At 31.3% G+C, this 25229-nt stretch overlaps 2 protein-coding genes and 1 long non-coding RNA gene across 7 annotated transcripts; 2 read left to right on the forward strand and 1 right to left on the reverse strand.

Moving 5' to 3' along the window:
• Window positions 1–35: 35 nt before the first annotated feature.
• Window positions 36–12334, forward strand: fidipidine (coiled-coil domain-containing protein 93). The gene is made up of 15 exons (XM_074119050.1): window positions 36–177; window positions 283–368; window positions 442–650; window positions 1003–1114; window positions 1775–1930; window positions 2081–2191; window positions 5190–5243; window positions 5452–5499; window positions 8256–8357; window positions 8987–9159; window positions 9237–9350; window positions 10167–10366; window positions 11504–11624; window positions 11694–11778; window positions 11862–12334. Exons 2-15 carry the CDS (start codon window positions 285–287, stop codon window positions 12036–12038), a joined length of 1746 nt encoding a protein of 581 aa, XP_073975151.1. The 5' UTR covers window positions 36–177; window positions 283–284; the 3' UTR covers window positions 12039–12334.
• LOC141449527 (uncharacterized) lies at window positions 11502–13577 on the reverse strand. The gene is made up of 2 exons (XR_012455578.1): window positions 13438–13577; window positions 11502–12653 (listed from the first exon to the last, which is right to left on the reverse strand). It is a non-coding gene; the product is annotated as an uncharacterized lncRNA (long non-coding RNA).
• Window positions 12647–25024, forward strand: LOC141449519 (bestrophin-2-like). 5 transcript variants are annotated; one of them, XM_074119044.1, is made up of 13 exons: window positions 12647–13622; window positions 13705–14319; window positions 14402–14512; window positions 15024–15195; window positions 16729–17097; window positions 17895–18020; window positions 19845–19952; window positions 20520–20750; window positions 20825–20978; window positions 21063–21169; window positions 21254–21367; window positions 22812–22914; window positions 24219–25024. In XM_074119044.1, the coding sequence occupies exons 2-13, from the start codon at window positions 14249–14251 to the stop codon at window positions 24749–24751; spliced, it is 2199 nt and encodes a 732-aa protein (XP_073975145.1). In that variant the 5' UTR covers window positions 12647–13622; window positions 13705–14248; the 3' UTR covers window positions 24752–25024. The 5 variants fall into 5 exon arrangements, with proteins under 5 accessions (XP_073975145.1, XP_073975147.1, XP_073975150.1 ...); XM_074119046.1 differs by having other exon boundaries at window positions 13471–13611; XM_074119049.1 differs by lacking the exons at window positions 12647–13622; window positions 24219–25024 and adding an exon at window positions 23865–24212 and having other exon boundaries at window positions 14109–14319.
• Window positions 25025–25229: the final 205 nt, after the last annotated feature.

Raw genomic sequence — 25229 nt, forward strand, 5'->3', positions numbered from 1 at the left:
GATCAGATCAGTGATTTCGCCTCACAGTTGGTTTTGCCACTCAGACCTGTTGAAAACCCACGAATTAATTCGTGTATTGATGTTGGTTTATAAGGTGTGAAACCGAGAAAGATCACTAATCTAGGGTCCTTTCTTCATTACTTGAATTTTGTAAAAACAAAGACACATTTTCAAAAGGTCAAACATTTGTACTGCTGTACTTAAACAGTAGTTTTTGTTTATAACATAAGTTTTTGCAACAGTCCAGTATTTTAATATTCAATTTTATTGTTCATAAATTAGTTATGGCATTCACAGAAGCGTTAAAGCCAAAAGGAGGATCCAAGCACCTATCAACCGTTGTAGATGCCGAGGGACAGCTTGTGCAGGTGAAATATTGTTTACATTAAATAATCTGTTAGTTCTAAAAACAAAAAATGGATAATTGAAAAAAAATTGCAGGCAGAGAGTCGTGAAGATGAGCAAAAAAAAGTAAAATATCAGGAAATCATTAAAATGCTATTAGATGCTGGTTATTTCAGAGCAAAAATAAAAGGACTTAGTGAATTTGACAAAGTTGTAGGAGGTATGACTTGGTGTATTGATATCTGTAGAATGGACCTGGACGTCGACCTCCTCTTCCAGGAAAATTCAACCATTGGCCAAAAGATGTATGATATTTTATTTCAAGAACGTGCTTTTTAAGATTTTATTCGATGGATTTTTTCATCTAGATAATGTTTTTGTTATGGGCGGGTGTTGGTTTAGTGGTCAAGAGCGTGGCTTTGTAAGTGGGAGATCTCCAGTTCAGATCCCGCGTAAGACTACTTTTGATTTGTTAGAAAAAAATTGTTTATAGTAAAGTATGAGCTTCCGCCACCGTCCCCTACACTTAATTAGTAGTTGGACATTAAGCCCCGCCTGGAAAAAAATAAAATAATGTTTTTGTTGGTGTCAAACACTATTCACATTTTTTTTTTCTACTTTTTAAATCAATATACAATATTTGTATATATTTTTTAGAGCACTTACTGAGAAGATCGTGGCTGTTTTACCAAAAATGAATTGTCCTCTGATGATTGAACCACATCAAATACAAGGTCTGGATTTCGTTCACATTCATCCTGTTATTGAGGTGCGCACAGAAGGAAAATAACTTTGTAACAGCGAAATTCAGCAAACCCATAAATTACGCATTTATTTCATATAATATGCAGAAATTTTCGCCATATTCGAAACAATTCTCTTAAAAACTAAGGGTGGTTCTGAAGCTTAAAAAAAAAGGGTGTGCATTGAATTTAAGGTATAGGTAGAAAACACTTTCATCCCCATAACTTTCTGTTTTCTAAATTTTTTAGGTACATTTCCGTTAGCCGGGCGCAAATGTCGCTAATTGTGAACCAAACGCGAGCCAAGTCAACGGAAAAAAGTCGAAAACGTTCAACTATAAACAAATATTAATTAATGGTAAGCAAAACAAGTTCAACTATAAACAAATATTAATGAATTGTAAAGAAAACAGTTTTACCCAATACTGTTTTTCGCTTGCGCCCGGCTAACGGAAAAGTACCATTTTTTATTTAGAGAATTACTTCTGCCCACTTTCACGTTTTCTAAGATCTCATAATTTTATTACCTTAATGTATTTTGCAAGCTTCACAAAACTAACTTCGTGTGATACCTTACTTTATAATGAAATGAAATGAAAATTTTTAAGTCTGAAGATAAGAGAGGATTTGTTAATTCCTAAACCGTTTCTCAATGTATTTTATTCTTAGATTTTTTTTTTCTATAGTGGCTGGTCAAAAAGTCTATAGAAAACAGAGAAGAGCACGGTGATTATTTACTTCGATATGCTGTTCATCAGTTCAGTAAAGAATACTGTTTTCCGCATGAAAAACCTAATGAAAATTTTATTTTGAGAGCACTACCTAATATTTCTGCTGTTCAGGTGCGTGAATTGCTTATTGATATGTCAGAATAGGAATTAATTTAAGGACTTTATTTACCCTTGGCACAATTAAAAATAGCTAAATAGATTTTTACCGAAAAAGCAATATAGAGATACAATTAACAAATCATGATTAATTTGTTATTCTAGAATAAATACAGACCTCAACGAAAGTTTAGAAGAATAGAAGTTGAGCCTAAAGATACGTTTTCAAGAGTCCAGAGTACACTATTCGAATATGGTCATGACCCCACGCAAGAAGTAAGTTTGATTTTAAATTGTATAAAAAGTCATTTATTTATTTTTATTTTTAATTATACACCTACTGAAATACAAATTGCATAAATTCAAAAAAGCTCTGTGGTGGGGCATACTCTTACAGATTTTCTTATCGCGGTGCACAATGTAATTCGCATAATACTTGGATTATGTTTCGTAAACTTATAATTGCTTGCATTATTGTACATATTCACCAAACAAAAGAAAGCAAGTGTGACTCCCAGCTGCACCAAAATCTTCCATTAACCAATATTTTCGAAAATTCTTTTCGTCGGTATACAAATTCAAAAAAAGCTAATTTTATCTTTATTCTAAAGCTGTGTAAATCTGAAATTGCCGTTAAATTCTTTGCGTTCTGGTATAAAACATTACAATTACTTTTTCAGTTAAATATAGTGCAGAACTTATAAACAAAATCGTCTCCTTTGTTACTTAATCAGCGAATTATAATTTATGTAAGAGATAGCGATTGTCCATAAATAGGAGAGTATAGTATAGCATGAATACATTTATTATATTTTAATACACTTGTTCCTGACTCGCTTAAATTTGTTGACTCAGTGCGAGACGGAAACATAAGTAAAATCGAAATCTCCGAACCAAACCAATCAACTGAAGATGGTCGAAAGTCTGTTTTTCGAGAAGATTAAAAAATATTAGGTTATATAGATCACGGAGCGTGTGTACGTTCTAAGAACACCAGCCAGAAGAGGTTTTGTCCAAGATCTGTTCCCTCACAGGCCTAAAAGAAAAAACGTCTCTTTTTCAAGGATTTAGCCCAAGAATTGTCCGCACGTCTTAGTATGAGATAAATTTTTCTGTATTTGAAAATTCTTTTGGTTGCTGTCCACAGAGAGGTCATTAGTAGTGAGAGATTGTGCATAGACAGAAAATTAGTTGTTAAATTAGTTCCTTATTGTCAATTCTCTAATGAGTTGGTTAAACAGTCTTTTGTGGAAGGGATATCTGGTGCTATGCAAAAGAGCTCTTGCGTGAGTGTGCGTGTTATCATTTCTCTTAAGCGTAGAGGAAGATTGATGAGTAATGGTGTAGTTCTGTTGGCTGTTGTAGAGTGCCAAGAACTCTGTTGAATAGCATTAGTCAAGTATTCCTCATTATTTCTAATTGTTGTGGAGTTTTTAAGGATGCATTTATGTATTGTTCATTGATGACTGATTCATTAATCCAGAAGGAAGAAAGAATAATAACAATTTCAATTATTATTTTTTTTATGATTTAAGGCGCGTCAACATCTAAGGTTATTGGCGTCCGGAGCTTCTTTCAGTGCTCAATGTTCTTTCGGACAGTGAGCTGAAAGAAGCTCCTAGGAAGAGAAAATCTAAGGGTCAGCAGCTGCATTCGAACCCGGGACCTCCGCGTGGGAGTCCAGTACGCTAACCGCATAGCTAATCCCCTCCCTATATAATTTTTTTGTATGTATAAATTATTATTATTATTATTATTATTAATTTAACCGAGCTTTTGACAAAGGGACTAGGTTATCTTCAGGGCTTATTGAGAATATATTTTTTATAATTCTAAAGTTTATATTAAGTTCATAAGCAGACAGGACAGAAGATACACCAACTTCAGAACAATAATATAAAAATATCATATTGTCAGTAAGCTCTGAAGATGTCCTTAGTCCTAGGTCGAAAGCTTGACAAATAATAATAAAATAATGAGGGAAGGGATTGGTCATGCGGTTTGCGTATTGGATTCCCACGCGGAGGTCTCGAGTTCGAATCCAGCTGCTGACCTTTAGATTTTCTCTTCCTAGAAGCTTCTTACAGCTCACTGTCCGGTGATGGATGTTCGGAGGCCGGCAGTGCACTGAAACAAGTTCCGGGCGCCAATAACCTCATATGTTGACGCGCCTTAAATAAAAATAATAATGATAACTTAATTGGAGTCTGGAGAAATATATTATGTATGGATCATACCCCGTACGCGTGTGTCCCATTCCGTTGGAATGATTAGTTTTGTACGTCGTGTAACCTGGGATGAAAAATCTTGATCTGTCAGTGAAGTGTGTCTCGTAGTAATATTACTAGTTCATTTCCTTAATTAGTTAGTCCATTAGGATTCCAGAAGATGAGGGTGAGAGAGCTTTGTGAAATAGTCATTATGAAGATTGGTCGGGAAGAAGTCTAGTAATGACGAAATAATGAGAGGTATCAGAGGTGTGATGAGGGATTTGAATTCTGTTAAGAAGCTAGCGAAAAGTGTATTGATGTCACCTATGGATGAAGTTGTAGGCATTTAAGAAATAGAAAACATCTGAGTTCCCGTGGCCACCTTTGCATATGATAAATTTTGGTTAGTGAAGAAAGTACGCAGAGGAAGAAAGTTTCTTGACTGTTGAGTTGTCTGTAAGAAAAAAAAAAAATGAATAAAATAAAAAAGCGAACTTTATACGTGTGTACAAACTGCTATACACTATTAATATTTAAAAATGTAAACAGGATTATTATTTTAAACAAAAGTCTTAAATTCACTGACCTGGTTAAGTTTATAGGATTTTGTTTTGGTCCATAAAACGTAACACGCGTAAATTATAATAAATATCATACAATGTAAGTTAATAGCACTTTTAATAAATTGTTATAAGGGATAAAAACAAAACTTCCCTACACAATGCACAAGAGAATGTTTTAGAATCAAATAATCTGCTTCAGGTACTGTTTCACAAAAGGTTGAGACAAACAGTCCACATATTCTTAAAAAACTTTTGATTTTAATAAACTCAATAAAAATTTGCGTCTGCTTACATTGTATGTTCATTTTTCCACCCAAAATTTAAAGTTTAATTCTCTTAATTTCTTTAATAGTTAAGTAAAGTTCTTGTTGGAAAAAATTATTGTCTGGGAAGTAAAAATGCAGTGTCGAAGTTTTTCCATTATTGAAAGAATTAATTTAATTTGGTTCAATTAAATTTTAGTTTCAGTTTGCTTGGTATGAACTCATTTTGACGTTTCAGGAAGAAAATATTTATGTGCACGATGAAGGGGAACAGAATGTAGTGGTAGATGAGGTAAGTTGAATAAAATTATAGTTGTAGATGAGGTAAGTTGTGTAAAATAATTGGCGTTGTTTGAGCATGTTTTAACTTCTGGTTTTATGTATTTTTCTTATATTTTTTTTAAATACATTTGCTTAAGTTAGTTCTAACAAATCCATTTTTTTAATTTTTTTTTTTTTTTTTATTTATATTGGCCTTGTGATGCTTGAATTCCCCACAGGTTAAATTGAAAATGCTAACCAAGAGTATGACCTCGACTACAGACGATGTAAGTTTTTATATTAAAATTTATTACTTACAGAATTATTATATTATAGATATTGTGATTTACGTAGTATTTAAATGACAGTCAGTTTTTATGAGCTGATTAATTCAAAAGTAGCAGTAAAAAAGTGTAGCAGTTCAATTAATAATTAGCTCGCATGGTATCTAGGTACTGATGACAGGTAAAACTGTAACAAATATTTCTTGTAGGTTGTTTACAGATTAGTAGTTGTTTACATTTACTCGTATAATGTAACTTCTTCAGGAATTTTGGAGATTTTGTGCAATCACAGCGTAATGACAAAAACTTATTAACATTCTAAAAGCTCTTAATCTATTTGCCAAAAAAGATTGCACTACCCACAAAGAAAGTTGGAGGCAAAAAACATTCACAGTTTTTTGTTTTTTTTACATTAACCTAAGTTGTAAAAAAATTCTATTAAGGAAAGAAATGACAACAATAATTAAAAAAAGAGATATAAGGGGTAAAAGTCATATTGGTGTGCAAGCTAAATAAGTTATTGTAACGTTTTTTCAATAAAGTAAACATTTTTTTGAAATTTTTAGAGAAGGTAAAGAAAACACTGCACTTACGTGGACGAGAATTGCTAAAAGGCAGCGTTACATGTGGTTAACCGTTTCTAAAAGTGCTGTGCTTGAAATTTCGTTGTGCATGAAGGATTATCTCCTTATACAAAATTGCGCGTCGATGGATCGAAACTATTCCTCTGTGCTTCGAGTGTGAAGCACTGAAAAAAGCATTTAGCTCCTTCGTTCTGAAATTTGAAGTCTTAGTAAAATAATCAATGCACAGATAGTCGCCTCGCACATAAAAATCAGCAACTGACTTTAAGAGAAAAATGGTTTGGATTACAATGAATTAGGAAAAAAAGGTCATTTTTCTGGAATAGTAGACTTACTATTTGACTAGAATAGGAGACTTACTTACTGAATTAAATCGCCTAAAAATTGAAGAAACTTTTTGTTATCAGGTTTTCGTACGGAAAAAACTTACGTTAAAGAGTTTTTAAAGAAAGTATTGAAAACCGTAGTAACATATCACTAAACTTAAAAAGTTGCCATTTTTCCCCCTTGCAAATCAAATTCTGCTTAATGTAAGTATACTATGAAAATTTCATGCCTGTAACTCAATTGCTCAATACCTCATTACTCAATTGAGGTTCCTTGTATTTGCCGCCAGGAAACTTCTTTATTTTGTTCTTCTTTTGCGTGTGAATTCATTTTTATTTTATTTTAAAGATATCTACTTGCTTGTACTTAACCTATGCCATGTTTCTCTTTTTCTTTTTTTTTATTTAAAAAAAAATTAATTAAAATATGTATTATAATTTAACAATAAGAAAATAAAAGTCACAATATTTTCTGAAGCAAAATTTAGTTGCATATATAGATCTATAATAGACTTTAATTATTACCAGCCTCAGTCTTATTTGCAATACCGCCTTAATATTAATAAGTCGAGAGTTGTTGGTCAGTTAAGGCTTGCCGGCAATAATATATTAAAACTATTTTTTAACGGTTCCGCCCTTACTTTAATATCAGACCAAGATTGCCCGCTCTGTCAGAAACTAATTGTTGATCCCTTAAATCATTTAGTGCTATATTGCCCTCTATATCACGCCAAAAATTCCTAGAAAACCATTTAATACTTGCCCGACAGTGAAACAAAATTAAAACATTTGCTAAATATCGACAGGGTTAGGAAATTAAACTCTTTGTTTTTGTTTGTTGAAGATACTATAAAAATGTTTAAAACGGCTAAATAATCGTAATAACAGTTTATGCTTTGTAAATGTATGTTTGTTCTTTTGTAAGCCATTACAGTGCGCAGATTGTTTCTTTATTTTGATAAGTGTGCTTTTTTATTTAAATTTTTGGTTTTCTTTTCTTGTTTTTCTGTACCAAACTCAAATATTGTACAAGATTTTTCTTTTACAATAAAATATACATATGTCTATATTTTATGAAGCACACGTTTCCTCGTTGAAATAAATGTGCTCATATGCACTTTGATCTCTTCATTAATATTCTGTCAATTGATCAGAAATGTCCGTCTTCTTTGATTATTGCTATTCATCTTTGATTTAATGCTATAATTGTGAATATCATAAAGTATCATCAAAATGCTGTTCCAATTTAATTTTATGCCATTACAGTGAATTAAAAAAATCTGGCCAATTTACCTGGAATAGTAGGGCATAAATTATAATTTAATTATTTCTTATTATTTATGATTTTTGAAAATTCATTCTTCAAGCTGCAGGTGTTGTCTGCTACTTAATTTAATTTTTTGAAATAGTTCCCTCTTCTTCAGGAGTAGCTAATAGAAACAGTTTTGTAAAACCTAAGTTGGAAGAAAGCACTTTTAGGTACGGTGTCATTTAAGAGTTATGCGAGATTTACATTACAGAGAACGCATCCCTTATGGCTTAAATAAGATGTTTTGTAGAGCCAATTAAATTAAATTTTGTAGAGCAAAAAGTGAAACTTTAAGACAGTGTTTTTTCGTGACATCAGCACTGTCCAGTATCGCACAATTCACGTCAGCTCAGGAGCAATCTTTCTCAACTTTTTACGTGTAATAATTTCTTCCTTTTCATCTTTCTGACTAAATCTTCAGCTGACATGTTCTTGAGATCGTAAATCGCAAGCTTTCCACCGCCACAATGCGAAGATACCATCAAGAAAGTAAATTAATATAATTTTGTTTTAAATTTTTATTTTATTTATTCCATTTAGATTCTTTTGGCGCCCAAGGCAGTTACTTCCCTAGTCAATCTTCAAGCTAAAGAAATTAGAGAAGCAGTTAATAACTATTCAAGTCTTTCACAAGAGTCACAGGTAAATATTTTTGTTTTAGTAGCTGATTTTAGTCTTCTAGAATCTGAAAACGATTCAGATGAACTATTGGTTTCCCCCTGAGGATAAAAAAAAATTGCTGCTTACCAATCTGCCTATAAAGTTTTGATTTCTTGCTCAGAGAACTCCAAAACGCTTATATCATTAAAAAAAATTGAAAATTAGCGCAATATTTCCTCCTATAGGGGGTAATTCATTTTGCAAGTATTACACTTTTAGCATCTTAGTTATCACATAGCTTGATCATTTGGTAGTTGCAACTGCCGCTGATTATATTGCTAAAGGTGTTAAATAAACACTCGTGTTGTTATCGTTGTGATTTATTTGCAACCCTCTTTACATATGAATAACTTTTTATATATTAAATTTTTGACTGATACATAATACATACACGTACATACACTTTTGGTGTACCGCAGAATTCGGAGTATATTCATATAATAAAAATAATAAAAACAACTTTTTATACTAAGAATTTTCTAATGAAATCGTAAATTTAATCTCAATACTTTACTTACCTAAGGAGAGAAAATACATTTGAATTCCCTGGCCAAAACGACTATATTTAGACGATACCTAATTGTAAAAATAAATAAATATTTAAATTGCAGTTAGGGGAGAAAATAGAAATTCGAAGACTCAAAGAAAAAGAAGGTGTATTACTCAAAACGAAAGAAATTGTAGAACTAAAGTTGAAGGAATCTAGAGAACAATTAATAGAATTAAAAGCCAAAACTAACTTCCGAAAAACTAATGAACTTAATTTATCAGATAAAGAAAAGAGGTATATTATACATTTGTATATTATATAAATTCGTTTAATAACATTTTTTTTAAACATTTTCTACCCTTCTGTTAAAGCAAGGTGAAACAATTAGAAATACGATTGTTGATTAATAATTCACTAATAGAACAAGAAAATCAGTTTAAAGAACATTGTAAGCTTGAAAAGGCTCGTCTGCAAGCTCTTATAAAGTAAGTAGTTTTAATTATTTAATTATTTTTTGAAAATGTAAGTTGCTTTGACGAGGAAAAGGGTTGTAATTTTCTTGTGTGTACGATCTTGTTTGCTACATATGTATTAAATATTTCTACAGTTGTATATCAACCTTCTGAACAGTAAGCAGGTACCGTGGTTCTTTATCCTTATGAGGACCACTTTACACTCACATTTAACTGTTTTACACTCATTTTTACCCAATGTAGGACTCGTATATAGATTAAATTATTATTTTTAACCATCATCCAAAAAGTTAATAGTTTAAAGTTTTCATGCCTACATGCCAAAATACTTTTTTTAAAAGGCAGGGCATTATTGGGGCACAGATACCATATTGTTAGAAAAAAACAATGATAAGGTAGTATTTTAAAAATCAATTTTTTTTTTTTTTGTTTGTACATGGTTCTAAAGAAAAAGAATGACCTATTAGCAGCTAGCTTCACAATAGTCTTCTCGCGGTCAGACTTTGCCTGGCTGGTATATAAATATATATTTATGGTGTCAAATGCCCAATTGAGCCGAGTCATATTATGGCTATATTACAGTGCTTCAAATGTCTCAATGTAAAAGTAAACCTCCTTGCAATTTGTTCTGAGAAATGTGAAAAGCAAAACTGTCCAACACGCAAATAAACTTTTTTCAGAAAGGGTTCTCTTTACTCTGCTATTTTGGTCAACTAAGGGAATTTTTGGCTAAATTTTATAAATTTATTTCGCAGTTTAGCTTGGTGTATACAGAACATTTAGCTTAAAATTAACTAACGGCCTATACGTATTTATTTTTGTATTAAGGGAAATTGGAGAAAATAAAAAAGATGATCTTGAGGCCGAAGATGCATTGAAGGCTTTGAATGAGCAAGTATCAGAGGCAAGAATTAATTTGGCAAAAGTATCAAGAGCAGAAACAGTGTTATATCGATTGATTGATGAAGTTCCAACAAGAGCCGAACTAGCACAATATCAGAGGCGGTTTTTGGAGCTTTATAATCAAGGTATTATTTTTACTTTTTTAAATCATTATTCTGCTGTTAAGTTTACTAAGTGTGAGTAAAATAGTGAGCCGTTAAAGATATCCGCTCTGCCTTTCCTAGACCAAGTAGGCTAGCAGTTTTCTACTCCCATCCATGTTACTTCTCCTTTTATCCAATCGGCTGGTCAGAAGTATTTTCGCCATCCTTGATTACTTGGCCTCAATTCTTTATCTTACCAGTGATAATATAGGTCAGAAAAGGCCTGCAATGCATACCCGTCATTCAAATTTTACCCCTGTTCATGAACCAAGTGACGAAACCTTATCTTAGCATATTTATATGCTAGACCAGCTGTTTAAGCCTCCACGCACACGTCATTGCGTTGAAATGACCTTCATAAGATTGAAGGAGAAGGTTAGTTGAATCTTTTTTCTTTTAAAATTTATTATAAAAGAATATCCAAAGATCAATGATTACCTGAGTGGCTACTGCACTTGATCCTATCGTGCAGTCCCCAGGATCGAGTTCAGCAACATACATTTTTACTATGTAGGAGCCTATTTCGGTCCAGTGGTAGGAAAATATTAGCTGTAACGAAAGTTACAGTATTATAAAATATTAGATGTACGAGAGTTCTTTGGATTTCCCTCTACAACTTGTCTAGTTTATGCTGCCACTTTAGTCCACTTAATGATTTTATTACAATCTGTAAAGAAATAGTGGGCATTTTTACTAAAGCTTTTATTCTTAAAGTTTTAAGTAACAAAAAGACATGTGTGTTCACATCAGTTTTTATTTTTCTCCTGATAAAATGACAATTTTACCTATACTTAGATAACTGTAGAGTGAAGTTAGAAATGGTTCTACTGCAAAATTTCGAATTCGATATTCTGCAATTTAAAAGAAAAAAATCTGTTATAAATTCTGCAAATCATGAAGGGAATTTACTAGAATAACAAGGAAACTATTGGAGTTAATCCTTCCTTAGAATAATGGAAATGTTTCGTTATTTGTGGTGATGTGCTAAGTCCAGGAAGCCAAAAAGAAGGAAAATTATTCGTTATTTGTTTGAAATCAATAATACTGTATTATTACATTTGTTAAAGTTATAAAACAATGGAATGTTTTTTTAAATTTATGTTAATAAATATTTTACAGTTTCTGCCAAACATAGAGAAACGAAACAGTTTTATACATTGTACAATACACTGAATGATCAACATCAATATTTAAGCAAGGAGTTATCTTTACTAAATTCAATTTACGATGGTTATAATTCGTAAGTAGATTTCATTTTACTGTGACATTTTTTATTTATTACAAATTTTTAATTAGCCCTTTTCAACAGATCTTTAAAATCAATCAATGCGAAAGATGAATTTATCTGTCAACTAGAAAACATTATTGATGGTATTAAACATAACAAATTAAAAGTGAGTTTCCATTTTTAGTTTATAGGCAAAATTGACAAATTTTAGTTAAAATACTACTGACGCTATTTTCATTTACCGCACAGGTAGAGCAAAGGAGAAATGAAGAAAGGGACTTGAAAGAGAAATTAAAAGGACAATTATCCTCGTTAATCGATCAACAGAGACAGTATGCATCACTTCTGAAGCAATTCACAGATGAATGCCAGCTTAATCAAAATCTTTTAGCACAAGTTAAAAATGCTACGGTTAAAAGTTCTTAATCTTTCACGCTAAAAACTATATTATTTTCAAAAACTAAATAATATATTAGTAACTATGCTGTTGGACTATACGCGCATAAATCTTAGAAGTATATGTAGCTGTTGTCCTAGAGGAATAAAAGCTGACCTTGTCTCATCGATGAAGTCTTGATGGTATGTTCTTATTTTTTGAAATTTTAATAATGAAAGGTTTTTTTTAATAAAAAAAAAAATAAAAATACAATTCTTATGGCATTATATAATGTAAAAAATTAAGAACATAATTTCTTCTCACAAATTAAATGCATTTTGATATACTAGAATTTATTCTTCATACCCTCAAGCCAACTTTTTCCATTATTTCAAATTTTTTGGTAATATACAGGTAATACTGTCTGCTTAATAATTCACAATTCTTGTTTACTTTTGAAAATGGGACTGCGGTTCAGTTTGGGACTTCAGTTCTGGTTTTATCTTCGTAGCACACAAGTTTTTCGGTTGATGACCAGTGGTTTTTCTGTCAATGACCGTTGTTCAATTTTTATCATCATAGGTTTTCTTCATCAGTTTAGTGTAGAGAATTCGATTTCCACTTTTTGCGTTACGATTATTTTATGTAGATGATCTGGATATCTTCTGAGAAATTAGAACGTAACTACTAATTGAAATATTTACTAGTTTTACATTATTTTAATTTTTATCGTTATTGTGTCGTATTGCACTAGCTGGACTTCTTTTCAGTATAGAGCTTTGCCCTAAATATTAATAAATAATACTTTTCTTATTTTGACATTTTGTGGAAAAAACACGTTTTAAGTACATCTTTTAATTAAAAAAAAGTGATTCTTGTAAAATTTTTATCGGCTTAAATGTTTGTATGTGTGAATTCACAAAAACTTAAAATATGACAAACAGCAGGAGGCAGAAGCGATTGGACGGGACCTGACTGTAACCTAACGATCAAAATCACTCAATCGATATACTGGATAGATTTTTAGTTTTCGAGGTTTCTTCAAAAAGATATTTAACAAGTATTTTAAACATTGTTGCTAGAATATTCATTTGAGTTCAGTAATAGTGGAGGGGTCAAGTTAACTTTTCTCTCAAAACCATGTCACAGAATTGTAGAATTCCGTGTGGAATAGTGAGATTTCAATACGTTCTAAAATTCTGAAATTGGGAGGACACGCTTGCTTAAAAGTTCTACTTTTTAATGGAACCTAGATTAAACTCAATTAACATTAACTAAAAATTTTGAAGTTTGAAAAAAAGTATGAGTTGAAGTAAAAAGAAGTCATGGAATGGTCACTTCATGATAATTCAAATGAAGAGTAGTTTCCTCGCTTCTTCTTTCATTTCTAGAAACGTAGACTTCTAATTCCATAACTGTCAACATATTGGTGGAAGAAATCAGCCCTACCTTTATCAACTTTAAACATTTTTTTGTTTTTCAGCCTCTTCCGCTTCTCTCTTCTCTTCTCCCGCCAGGAAATAAAAGATTCTTAAGTGCTCTAGACCGTTTGGTAGCTCTGTTCATTGGCCTTCATCGTCATTAACATGTGCTTCATGACTGTGTTAATGTTAATGACCAGGTGTATGTGTAATGTACAAGAATGTAATATGTTTTTATGTGTTGGCACAACTTTCCTATATATGCCCTAATAAAGAAAACGTAAATGCATTGCAGCGCTTCTGGATTCATGATGGCGAGAATACCTTTATAGTTGGAAAGACGTACTGTCAGAAGGTCATGCAAAAAACCTAACTCATTTTGATGCAAGAGAAAAGCAGCTGATTGATTGATGCCCTCCTTCGTATTTCCACACTCACATTTGGGGTGGCTCCTCACACATTGCCATCCTTACACTTTTTTGTTGCTTTTTTTTCATGTTTCCAATTTTTATTCCCTAGTTTTGTTGCGAAGATGGATCAATAAAATACAATAGTGTATTTTATTTTTTTAATTATTATATAAAGTAATGATATACTTAGTAATGATATTATCTGTTTCTTTTTTGTGGGACCATGGAAGGTGCAAATTAAAATGATTTATACTTTTGACAAAACGTTTCCTTGGTAACAAACATAACATCTGTGATATTACCTTTCAGCTTTCACCTTAGAACTTTACATTTTCTTTTGAGCTATAAAATGAATAATATAATATTATCAAGAGTAAATAAATTTTTGTGTTTTTCGGCAAATAAATATAATTTTTTATCATTTCTACTATGACGGTTACATATACAGCACAAGTTGCTTCTTGTAAACGTTTTGGATGCTTTTGGAAATTATTATTAAGGTAATGATTTTCCTCACTTTAGGAAAATATGTGTATTAAAGTTTCATATATGTGATTCGATGTTTCAAAACCTACTGTACAGATGGAAAGGAAGTATATATAAGTTGTTATGGCCAAATTTATTTGTTTATGTGATGTTGTATTCTACATTGAGTCTTACATACAGATTTTTATTGAATGAAGATCAAAAGACGTACGTAGTTCAGATTTATCACAACTTTCTTATTTTAGATTTAGTTAATTAATTTCATAATTATTTTTTGTCTCAAAATTTTTTTTTCTTAATTAAGGTTTAAATTTACTAGAAATGAGATAGGAGATTACTAGAATTACAATTAATTAGAGATACTGCAATCAACTTAACTGTAATTAAATATATTTCTTCAGTTAAGATATTGCGTTTATGTACATTAATTAAATTACCGAATAATAATTTCGTTTTCTGAATTGCTGGCTGCATTTGGCCATAAGTTTCTGGAATTATTAATATTAGGCGATGCTATGAAATCAATGAATTCGTTGTGGTTTATTATAATATTGGAAAACTACCACTTTTATGGCGGGGATTTTAGTAAGATTTTCTAATGACTTGAAAAAACAGAATAACTTTGTTAGGAAGTGATTAATTCCATCTAGGTAGCAAGTAGGCATTGAAAGATAGAAGGGAAGCAGGAGCTTTAATTTTTAATGTACTTATGTTTTAGAACGTTTGAGAAATTATCTCTACATTGTCAGACGTATGGAGATCTGATCCCTGTTTCTTTTGTGCTTGGCTTTTATGTTTCAATTGTTATTAAAAGATGGTGGGATCAATACACTTGTATACCATGGCCTGATTCTCTAGCTGTGTTAATCAATGCCTTTCTCTCAGGCGAGGTAACTCCTCGTATAAGTTTTTAATATTTATATATCACTTTCTGTTAATCTGCCTGGTTTCTTTAATAAAGTAGAGTATATCTTCATTTAGTTTTCAGCTTTCGAACATTGCAGAAATAATGGTATAAAATGAGTTTTAGTTGTAACCTATGCTACCACGCGCGATTTTTTTTTTAATTAGATTTGACTTATAAGTTAGTACCTCACTTATTACGCTAGTGCATTCTTAAGTGCTCACTACCTATTCATTACTCTGGAACATAAACTTCACTATTAACCAGGGTCTCTTCCAGGCTTCTGATAAAATAATCATATCTATAATTTAATTTTATTGTAAAAATAGGGCATGAAAGATTTGCTTAGTTTGAATGATGACAAGTCCAATTTGACTATAATTTGTCAAAATTAGAATTTTTTCCAATTGTAATTACAGACCTATTTTCTGGCGAGGCAATCATATATTTAATACAAATAAATTTGTGGACTTAGACACTCTTCTATAATCATTTCATGATTTGGTAATAAAATTAGTTCTCACTTAATTATTTTACAATCGCTTTTTATTGTTATCATACTAGGATACGAGACCTGCAAAGATAATATGTATTGTGGTACTGGGTTCGATTTCCGGTCTTAGGCCTTGGATTTTTTTTAAAGGTTAATAAAAGAAATTTACAGTAAAGAACGTTTGCTAATCGCTTCCGTCCAAGTCACCTAATTGGTAGTTAGACGTAAAGCCCACCTGAAAAAATAGGCAATTACTTTACTAGGGTACGATGTGAAAAATTATCGAAATATTTCTAGAAGAAAAACAAATTCTTTTCTTCCATTTAACAACCGACTTGATTACGACCAGAAACAAGGATGGAACTTGGTAGAAGTTATTCTATAATTCATTCTTTTAATAAGAATATAAACATTTGATATGAACCTTCCCTTTTATTCCTAACAAAAGAGCTACTTTGGAGCTGTTAATTAGTATTTGATGTAGGTGGAAGTTTTCTAGCAAATCGTTAAAACTGTAACTTCGATTGCAGCCGAAAAGTTGATAACACATGTCTAAACGTTGATGGGGTATAAACAAAAAATTAATATTTTTAACAAAAATAAAGTTTCTATTTAAAATATGCTTATAATTTTGTTCGCTGTGTCATCTTACTGCAGTTGGGTCCCTTGCTGATACTTTTTCATAGGTAGGAATACAAAATCTGCATTCCAGTTTCAACCTGATGAAGTAATTATGTTTTCTTCTCAAAGAACGCGTAGTCCGTAAATTGGATGGAGCTGAGCTTGAAGAAGTAAAAATCAGGTCCAAACCTAGATAATACTGGGCCTTATGAGTGGGTACAATTTAGTGGTTGGCCCTGAAGATCGTAATTCATGGAAAGTCCGTTAGAACTTTATTATAATGAATTTTTTCTCTTATTGCCCCTTTGCAACAACCGTAATTACGTTAATCGCGATCCAAGCCATATTGTTATTTATTATTATTTAACATATTTTTAAAGAAATTGTTTAATATTTTAATTATAGGATGAAAGATCACGAATGATGAGAAGAACAATAGTTAGATATGCGTGCCTTTCCTTGACGATAACCTTAAGAATGATGTGCCCTACCGTGAAAAAAAGGTTTCCTACAATAGAGCATATGGTTGAAGCTGGATTAATGTTGCCCAATGAAAGAAAAACATTTGAAATACTTGAAGAAAAAACAGTACATCCTAAATACTGGTTACCTTTAGTATGGGCAGCTTCAATAATTACTAGAGCTAGAAGAGAAGATAGAGTAAAAAATGATTTCGCACTTAAAACTCTTATAGATGAAGTGAACAAATTTAGAAGCGGATGTGGTTCTCTTCTTAACTATGATTGGATAAGTGTGCCATTGGTTTACACTCAAGTAAATTATTATTAGTAGTAGTAATATTATTAATAATTTAAGGCGCATCATCATCTGATGTCATTAGTGCCTGGAGCTTTTTCAGAGCACTGTCGCCTTCGGATAGTGTTCTCTCGTTACAGACAACACTGTCCATCACCGGGCAGTGAGATGTAAGAAATGCCTAGGAAGAAAAAATCTAAGGACCAGCAGCTGGATTCGAACCCAGGATCTCCGCGTTAAAATCCCGTTTACACTAAACTCTGAGCTAACCCTTTCCCTAAAAAAATGTTTATTTTTACGTTTAGGCAGTGATGCTTGTTGTTATACTTATTATTTTATTATTATCATTATTTTATTTACAATAATTAATGAGTTTTTCATCAAACTCTGGCAGACATGCTTTATGTATGTACCGTGTAAAATTTTATTTGTTACGTATTTTTTAATCGAGTTAATCGAGCATTATTTTTATTTCTATCGAACATATTTTGCCCCTAAATGGCAGATTTTTAAATCTCTTACTCTTCAGATAATATAGCAAAGATCGTTTTTCATGTTAAGTAGCTTATAGAAAACTTAAGATTACCAGGTTATAATTTATATATTCAAATGTTAGTATCAAACACATTTTAAAATAATTAAATTTTAAAAGTTGTAAAATATTAATCCATGCGTAAAATCTTTTAGATTTTTGTCTTCTTTTCAAGTAAACATTCTTTTTCTTTTTTTACTAAAAACCATTCAATGTGTGGTTTTTAAATTTTGTTTTTAGGTATATTCTATAACTAATTTTGATTAATTATTTTTACGTTCAGGTAGTGACGCTTGCTGTGTTTACGTATTTTACGGCATCTTTAATGGGAAATCAATATTTAAATCCGCAGAAAGGCTACCCAACTCATACCATTGATTTGGTAGTCCCCATTTTCACTTTGTTACAGGTACAATTTTCGTGTAATTTTTTAGATCATTTGCTTGTCTCAAAAAACCAATTATGTTTTGTGACAATTATTAAAGCTTTATGATTAGCTCATTACAACTGATATTTTCCAAAAATATTCGCTTATTATTTTCACTTATAAAATTATAAATTATATTTATAAGGAACCAAATATTTTAAGAGTAAGAATGGAGAGTGAGTGATATTCTAGACGATGCTGGCTTTATGACAAAAGTCAATGAAAAAAAAAAAAAAAATTGAGCACTTTTAACTAGCAATTACCTGGAATCCTCACTCATTCGTTGAATCTCACAATGCTGCCTCATTATTGCGATGGTACTTTCCAGGACAACTCTTGCAGTTTGCTTCTACATCTAAAGTGTGTATGTTAAGTAAAATCGGAATAAGTACAGTTTTTTGAGTCTGACCAAATCTAGTTGTTTTGAGACCTGAAATCTTAACATCCCAGCTAATCACAAAAAGCGTCGTATTTAAGAGTCTATATACCATTCTACTTGAATTTGGATAATTTTATACTTTGAATTTTCAAAATAATGTTGTATAAGACTGATGGCTGTCCTGGTGTCTGATTTTGATTATTTTCTGTCAAGTTTATGTACGCATCTGTATCGCTAAATAATCCCAAGTACTAATCATTTTTCTAAAACATTTCAGTGTCTATATTTTTCGTGTGCACACGAGAAAGAAAAAAATAATAGAACATCTTAATACCCTTTTCTATAATTGATTTTGGTAATACATCCAATTGAAGCAGGAGTACCTCAAACTCAGCGGATTGTGTTGGGACGTTTTTTCTACATAATGCCCTCAATCCTACTCTTTGTCAAGCTGTCATATCCAATACGCAGATGAAATTCCGATCCTGTTCCCTCACAAGATCCTTTAGTAGCCATAAGAGACCAATCCCCTCTTTCATCCTCTTACATAGTTGAAGAGATGAAGAATCAAAATTTAGAATGTTCATAGGCTTCTTGAAACCTCTCTCTCCAAACCCAGACAAATAAACCCCGTCGCTTCAAGTGTCTAGGGCAGTGGTTCTTAACCTTTTCAAAGACGCGGAACACAATTATGTATATATTTTTCTCGCGGAACACTAACATTAAAAAATTTGAAATTCGGTATTTAGCAAGAACAATTAATTAATGAATGATAAAAAATCGAATATAATTTTCAAAAAAGATATATGTATTAATTAAAATTAAAAAGAATAAATTATTACATAGTTTTAAAAATTAATTCTGAAAATGAAATTAATCAAATTCTTAAATTCACTTTCACTGGAAAAATGCTGTAAAAGACTGACTTAAAAAGAAGGCCAGCTTTGGTAGTAGAAAATTCAAATTAAAAAAAAAGGAACGATTTTTTGTTTTCGTATCTTTCTTAAGTTTCTAATTTTCAATACATTTAAAATTGAAATTTCGCGGAACACTTGGACCATATTCGCGGAACACCAGTGTTAAAAACCACTGGTCTAGGGCCTCGAGATCTCTTTTTAACAAGTGACAGAAAGGGCTACTTTCTCCATATATTTGTGTCTATATTTTTTCACTTGAGTTGTTGAACCTATTGTAACTTACCAATCTATAGTATTATATTTTGGTTAGCAATTTGGGACGTTCTTCATTAATAGATTACTGAAACAAAATCTTGCGACAAAAGAGGAAAGGTATACTTTTATGGCATACCACGTATAACAAATTACAGGTAAACTTTATCAATTTACAATTAAAATTGTATTTAAATCTACCCTAATTGCTCGTGTATGTTAATAAGAATAATAAAATTTATATCTTTTTACTCGCAGTTTTTCTTTTATATGGGTTGGCTGATGGTAGCTGAAACATTAGTTAATCCCTTCGGAGAGGACGATGATGATTTTGAAGTTAATTGGCTTATTGATAGGAATCTCCAGGTAAAATATTGGATTTCCCTTTTTTAGAAATGAAAATTAGCTTTAAATTCTTATTCAATTTTAATTAGCTTTCAATTTGGATTCATTTCACTTTTCTCATAATATAACAGATTAGTGCTTTATGAAATAATTACTAACAAACATGTATGTATATTGTTTATCTAAACGAGTGAAGTACTACACTAAAGCCATGAAATTTAAAAATTAAAAAAAAAAAATTGTGACAGCTTCTTCACTGTGAGTCAAAATTCGTTATATTTATCAGGAAAAATAATTAGCAATTCCATTCCTTCTTGTCGAAGAAACCTTTGGAAGTAGTCATGAATTAGTAAAAGAAAAACGATCGATGGAATCATATAAGTCAGAACTTCAGTAGATTTCATGGCTACAGATTCTGCTGAATCCGATAAATTACTATAATAATTTTTCATCCCACTGTATCATTTTTAAAATTGTGGTTGAGCAGACACTTCAAGCAAGTATCTGTCAAAGTTCAAATAATTTCATCATCTTTAGTTCGAATTATATTTTCATACTTGCGTTTTTATCGATAGTTAAATTATTCAGATTTCATATCTTATTGTGGATGAAGTTCATGAAGATCATCCAGCACTTATTAAAGATCAGTACTGGGAAGAGGTATTTCCAACAGAATTGCCCTATACTGAAGCAGCAAAACAATATTATATAGAGCCATTTCTTGGTTCAACACAAGATGTAGAAGTTCCACTACACCAGAGAGGCGTTATTTTAATGCCTGTTAATGTAGACACAGAATTTTCAATTAGAACTATTGAGGTATGAATTTGAATAGTCAACCAATTTTAGAGTTAGGAACTAACATTTGAGAGCTTACAAATGCCTTCTTATAGAGTGGTCAAACAAGTCCTTTACCGATAAAGTCAATATTTTCTTTGAAAGCAAAGAATAATTCATTTGCTAATGCCCCACGAAGAACTCCTTCCAAATCTGTTTTGAGCATGATAAGAAAGAATATCAACGAAGACTATATAAACTTATCCAGAAGTAAGTACTACTGCTTCCTAAGTATAATAGACAAATTATACATATATATTTTTGTTGTTCTAAAAGGAATATTCGATTTTTAAGAAAAATCTGTAGAAGTAGGTGGGAAAACTCATAATTCATTAATTGTCCATAAATCGCAAGAGTATAGTGAAAATTCAACTAGCAGAAACAATTTTAATGACTTTCAAGTAACTAAAGCTATTTATTTATTTTATCAATAAAAGTTGAATTTGCTCTTTGGTTTTCACGAATCGTCGATGTTTTTGCTACAGGAGGACATTTTTAGAATGTCAGATTTTTCCATGGCTGAATCTTTGGAAAAGAGCCAACCGGGCGTAAAAACAATTGCTACCGTAATAAAAAGAGCCAAGAAAAAATCGACTCAGGTAATATTATCAAAAATTCACATTTATAACCCAAGCCACTTTCACTTACTGCAGTATCCACAAGAAGAAGAAAATAAATGTTCAATATTTAAGTTCACGATAAAAAAAAATACTGTCATGCTATGTCACATGAATCTCATAAGGTTGTTTGAAACAAGGTTTAAGAAATAAATAGGGCCAGTCATATGAGTTCTCATAAAATCACGTTCAAACGTATCAATTGGTCTACTCTTGTAGAAAGTTTTAGCAAAAAACTGCAAAAACTCGTCTGTAAACTATAGATCCTGTCAACCATTTTGGTTTTCCAAACTAGAAATTTCTTAACAGTATAAAAGTGTTACTCCTTATAAATAGGTCGAAATGATTCGGGTCACATAAAAAGATGTTTTCGCCTTTCAAGGTTGGCTTCCACATTTCTTGCTTTACCAACATGTCATAGCACCCAAAATAAGATGATTTTTTTTTTTCCTGGTCTTGTTATAGTAAGACATAACAAAACTATTTTGACTATTATATTAATATATAATTTGCAGCCTGACTGTCAGATGGGATTACTATCAGTTGATTCCAACACTAGGTTCATCTTTCTATTTCGTGCACTTTCACCTGGAAGAACTAGGATTTATGCAGAGACTCGAAGTGTCAGATCATTGAACAAAATAATTCGCTATAGTTCCCCCACAGTTCGACAGATCGTGTACCACTCACCCTAAAAAAAAGGGAGGTATCACTTCTCCTTATTCCGGGGCAAGGAAAGAACTTAAAGGGCAGGTCACAATAGTTCCCAGCTCTTAAGTTAAGCTTTGAGAATGCATTTATAAATTATAAATTAATAAATTTATAGTTTAATTTTTTCTGGTTCATCACAATAAACATGAAATTTCATTTTACAGACACGTTTAAAGAATATAGACAAACAATTGATATAAAATGAAAGGTTGACTTATCTTACCCCTATTTTTTTAAAAAAATTGTTGCGTTCATTAAGTGTAATTTAGGTGTTGAACCATTCGCTATAATTAAAATGTCAGTCATAGAGGCGGAAAATTTTGATTTCCGAGAACTATTCACCAGGAAAAATATATAGGTAGCAAATTCTAACTACTTTAAAACTGGTGAGAGAATTACGAAGAATATTGTGGTTAATATATTTTCAGGAAACAAAATTTAAGAAACAGTCACACTTCGTGCAGATTTTAGATAGTAAAATGTACTTTGGACGGAAGCCTAAAATTCTTCAAAAACTGCTTGTCAATGTTCTTTCATAAGTTTAGTTACGAAAGTTCTGTAAAATTTTTAGGATTTGTCAGGATGTAACTTCTTCCACTTAATGTTTCAATTATATATGTCTTAATAGACAATATTTTCCTCTTAATATTTTTTGTATGTAAGGATTTATTATAAGAATTAATTTTAAGGATTTATGGTCACCTATTAATTCCAGGAAAACTTTTCTTCAGCTGCAAATGAGCAAGAAAATCATGGAGAACTCACTAAGAATGAACTTAATACTAAAGCTGTTTATAGCACTTGTGCTATTGAAAATGGTAACAGATTTTATCTAAAAAAAATATATATATATACATATATGTTATATCAATTCGCTATTCTTTTATTTCAAAAAACTCAAGTTTAGAAGTCTCTAACTCATGGGGGTGCCTGTTTAACGTGAAACTAGTAAAATTAATTAAAATAGCAACTACAAAAAATCAATTAAAGGCCTGTCTTTAACTTACATCTTTTGAATTTAGAAGAATGAAGAATATAGAAGGTATTGTCTTGACTTGAAGGAAAGGGTACATGAGTTTATTGGATGAAGTGAATAAAGCTGTGACCCCTCGGAAGTTCGGTTACAAAACTTGGGCGCTAGCTGGTATTAAAGTACCACAAGAAGATGGCAGGGTTGCGGGGTCTCTGAGAAAAATGTACAATCTATAAATGAACTAATGCTCAGGATTAGAAGGATGGGTTCTTCTCTCCGGTATTCTCTTTTCCTTTAAATCATATGTTAAAAACCTTTTAATCATGAAATTAAATAGCGCGACTAAAAAAAAAAAAAACAAGATATTTTCAAACAAAAAAAAGAAATATAATTACTACTTATATATCTGTAAGCGGTAGCCGGGATGTGCGCTGCATGATTTTCGGTTTGATATTTTGTGAGCTTTATTTCCACAGTTGGTTAAAAAGCAGTAATTTGATAACAGGAAAAAATTCATTGTAGGATCTGGGAAAAGGGCAAGCTTTCCTCTAGAAACTGAAGTTGTTCAGTATATTTTTCGGTTCTTAAAAATGGTTCCTAGGATTTTTCTGTAAATTGCGATATACATGATTTGATCTTTACATTTGTTAAACATCACAAAATAAATACGGGCCAGCTCACTAAGAGTTTAGGCTAGGCAAACGTATATTAAAAGAGGAGCATATTGTGGGGGCAGTACAGTGCAGGAGTTTTTTGCGGTGTATTTCTGTTAATTAATGGTCATAATTGTTTCAGTCGAGTATATGCTTGTTGAAGTTTTTTGTTGATGTGCAGTCAGATGTGGGGCTGACGATCCGGCTTAAATGAATTTAATGGAGAAAGAATGAAGATAAATCGCGATTAAGATCATAGCGACTGTAAGGTTCCTAGCTAAAAAATAAAATAAAAAATAGACGAAGGTTTTTATCCCGGAATCTACGAAGGAAGAAAATGTGTACTTTTGTTTTACAATGAAGCTTTAGCTTCCATCCATTTATGTGTACCGAAACCTTAACCGAATCCTTTCGCCTAATGTGCAATTTCATTACTTTATAGGGATTAAATCCATTAATAAAATAATTTAATCAATATTTTGTTACAAAATTTTAGCTCAAGGCTCTAATGATCTCCTACCAAGCACTGATGTGAATTCATTAGTTTACTTCAGTAATTCAGAATACAAAACTGTTATTGCAAATCCCAGTATAAGAAATCATTGGAAACGAGACATTCCAAATACAATTATTTTCAATAAATCTGAATTATATTTGGATAATTATATGTCAAGATTTAAAAAAAAATTATTAGAAAACATTACCAACAACGATGATATTGATAAAAAAACCATTCAGAAAGATCCTACAGAATCGAGTAAGGAGCTTCGTGAGCACAATGAAGTAGTTGAGTTAGATCAACAAATTTTATTAGAAAATGAATTGACAATCGATCAAAGGACATCACGTGCAGCTACTGAAACAAATGAAATCAGAATTATGCCCGCGGATTCTACTGAAGAAACAGTTGAAAACATTAATATCATTGAAAACGCTTTTTGCAAAAATAATCCAGCTTTACATACTAACAATCAAACCAATAAACAATTAAAAACGCCAGATGATTTTTGTCAAATTAATTTGCATTAATATGTGTTGGATACATTAAAGGAAAATTTATTGTTTTCATGAAGAGTACCGTTTAATGTGCCCAAGTGGAAATAAATAATTTCCTTATCACAACATATAAATGAATGCAACTACAGAAAATTTGTCAAGAGATATAAATATCCATTGCCGAAAAGGGGTTCTTATTAATATTATCGAATGAACTATGATAAAGAATTATGAGAAAGATAAATGCAGAAATAATGAACTAATTTTTTAATTGTGATACTGTAATAAAAGAAATCTACATTTGTATTTATGCGTCTAATTTAAACAGAAGTTGGGGGAGAATGCTTTGATAAAAGTTTTCAACCTCGATAGGCGCATGATAGCCAATCGGTTAGAGACGAGGCCTACTAAGCTAAGATATTTGTGGTAATGGTTTAAATTTCCAGTCTAGGTCTTGCATTTTATTTAATGGTTAATAAAAGGAATTTGCATTAAAGTATGTTTAATTGCC

Source organism: Rhodnius prolixus, unplaced genomic scaffold (genome assembly GCF_049639745.1).
Source record: "Rhodnius prolixus isolate KJV_2025 unplaced genomic scaffold, Rpr scaffold_2, whole genome shotgun sequence".
NCBI classification, from domain to species: domain Eukaryota; kingdom Metazoa; phylum Arthropoda; class Insecta; order Hemiptera; family Reduviidae; genus Rhodnius; species Rhodnius prolixus.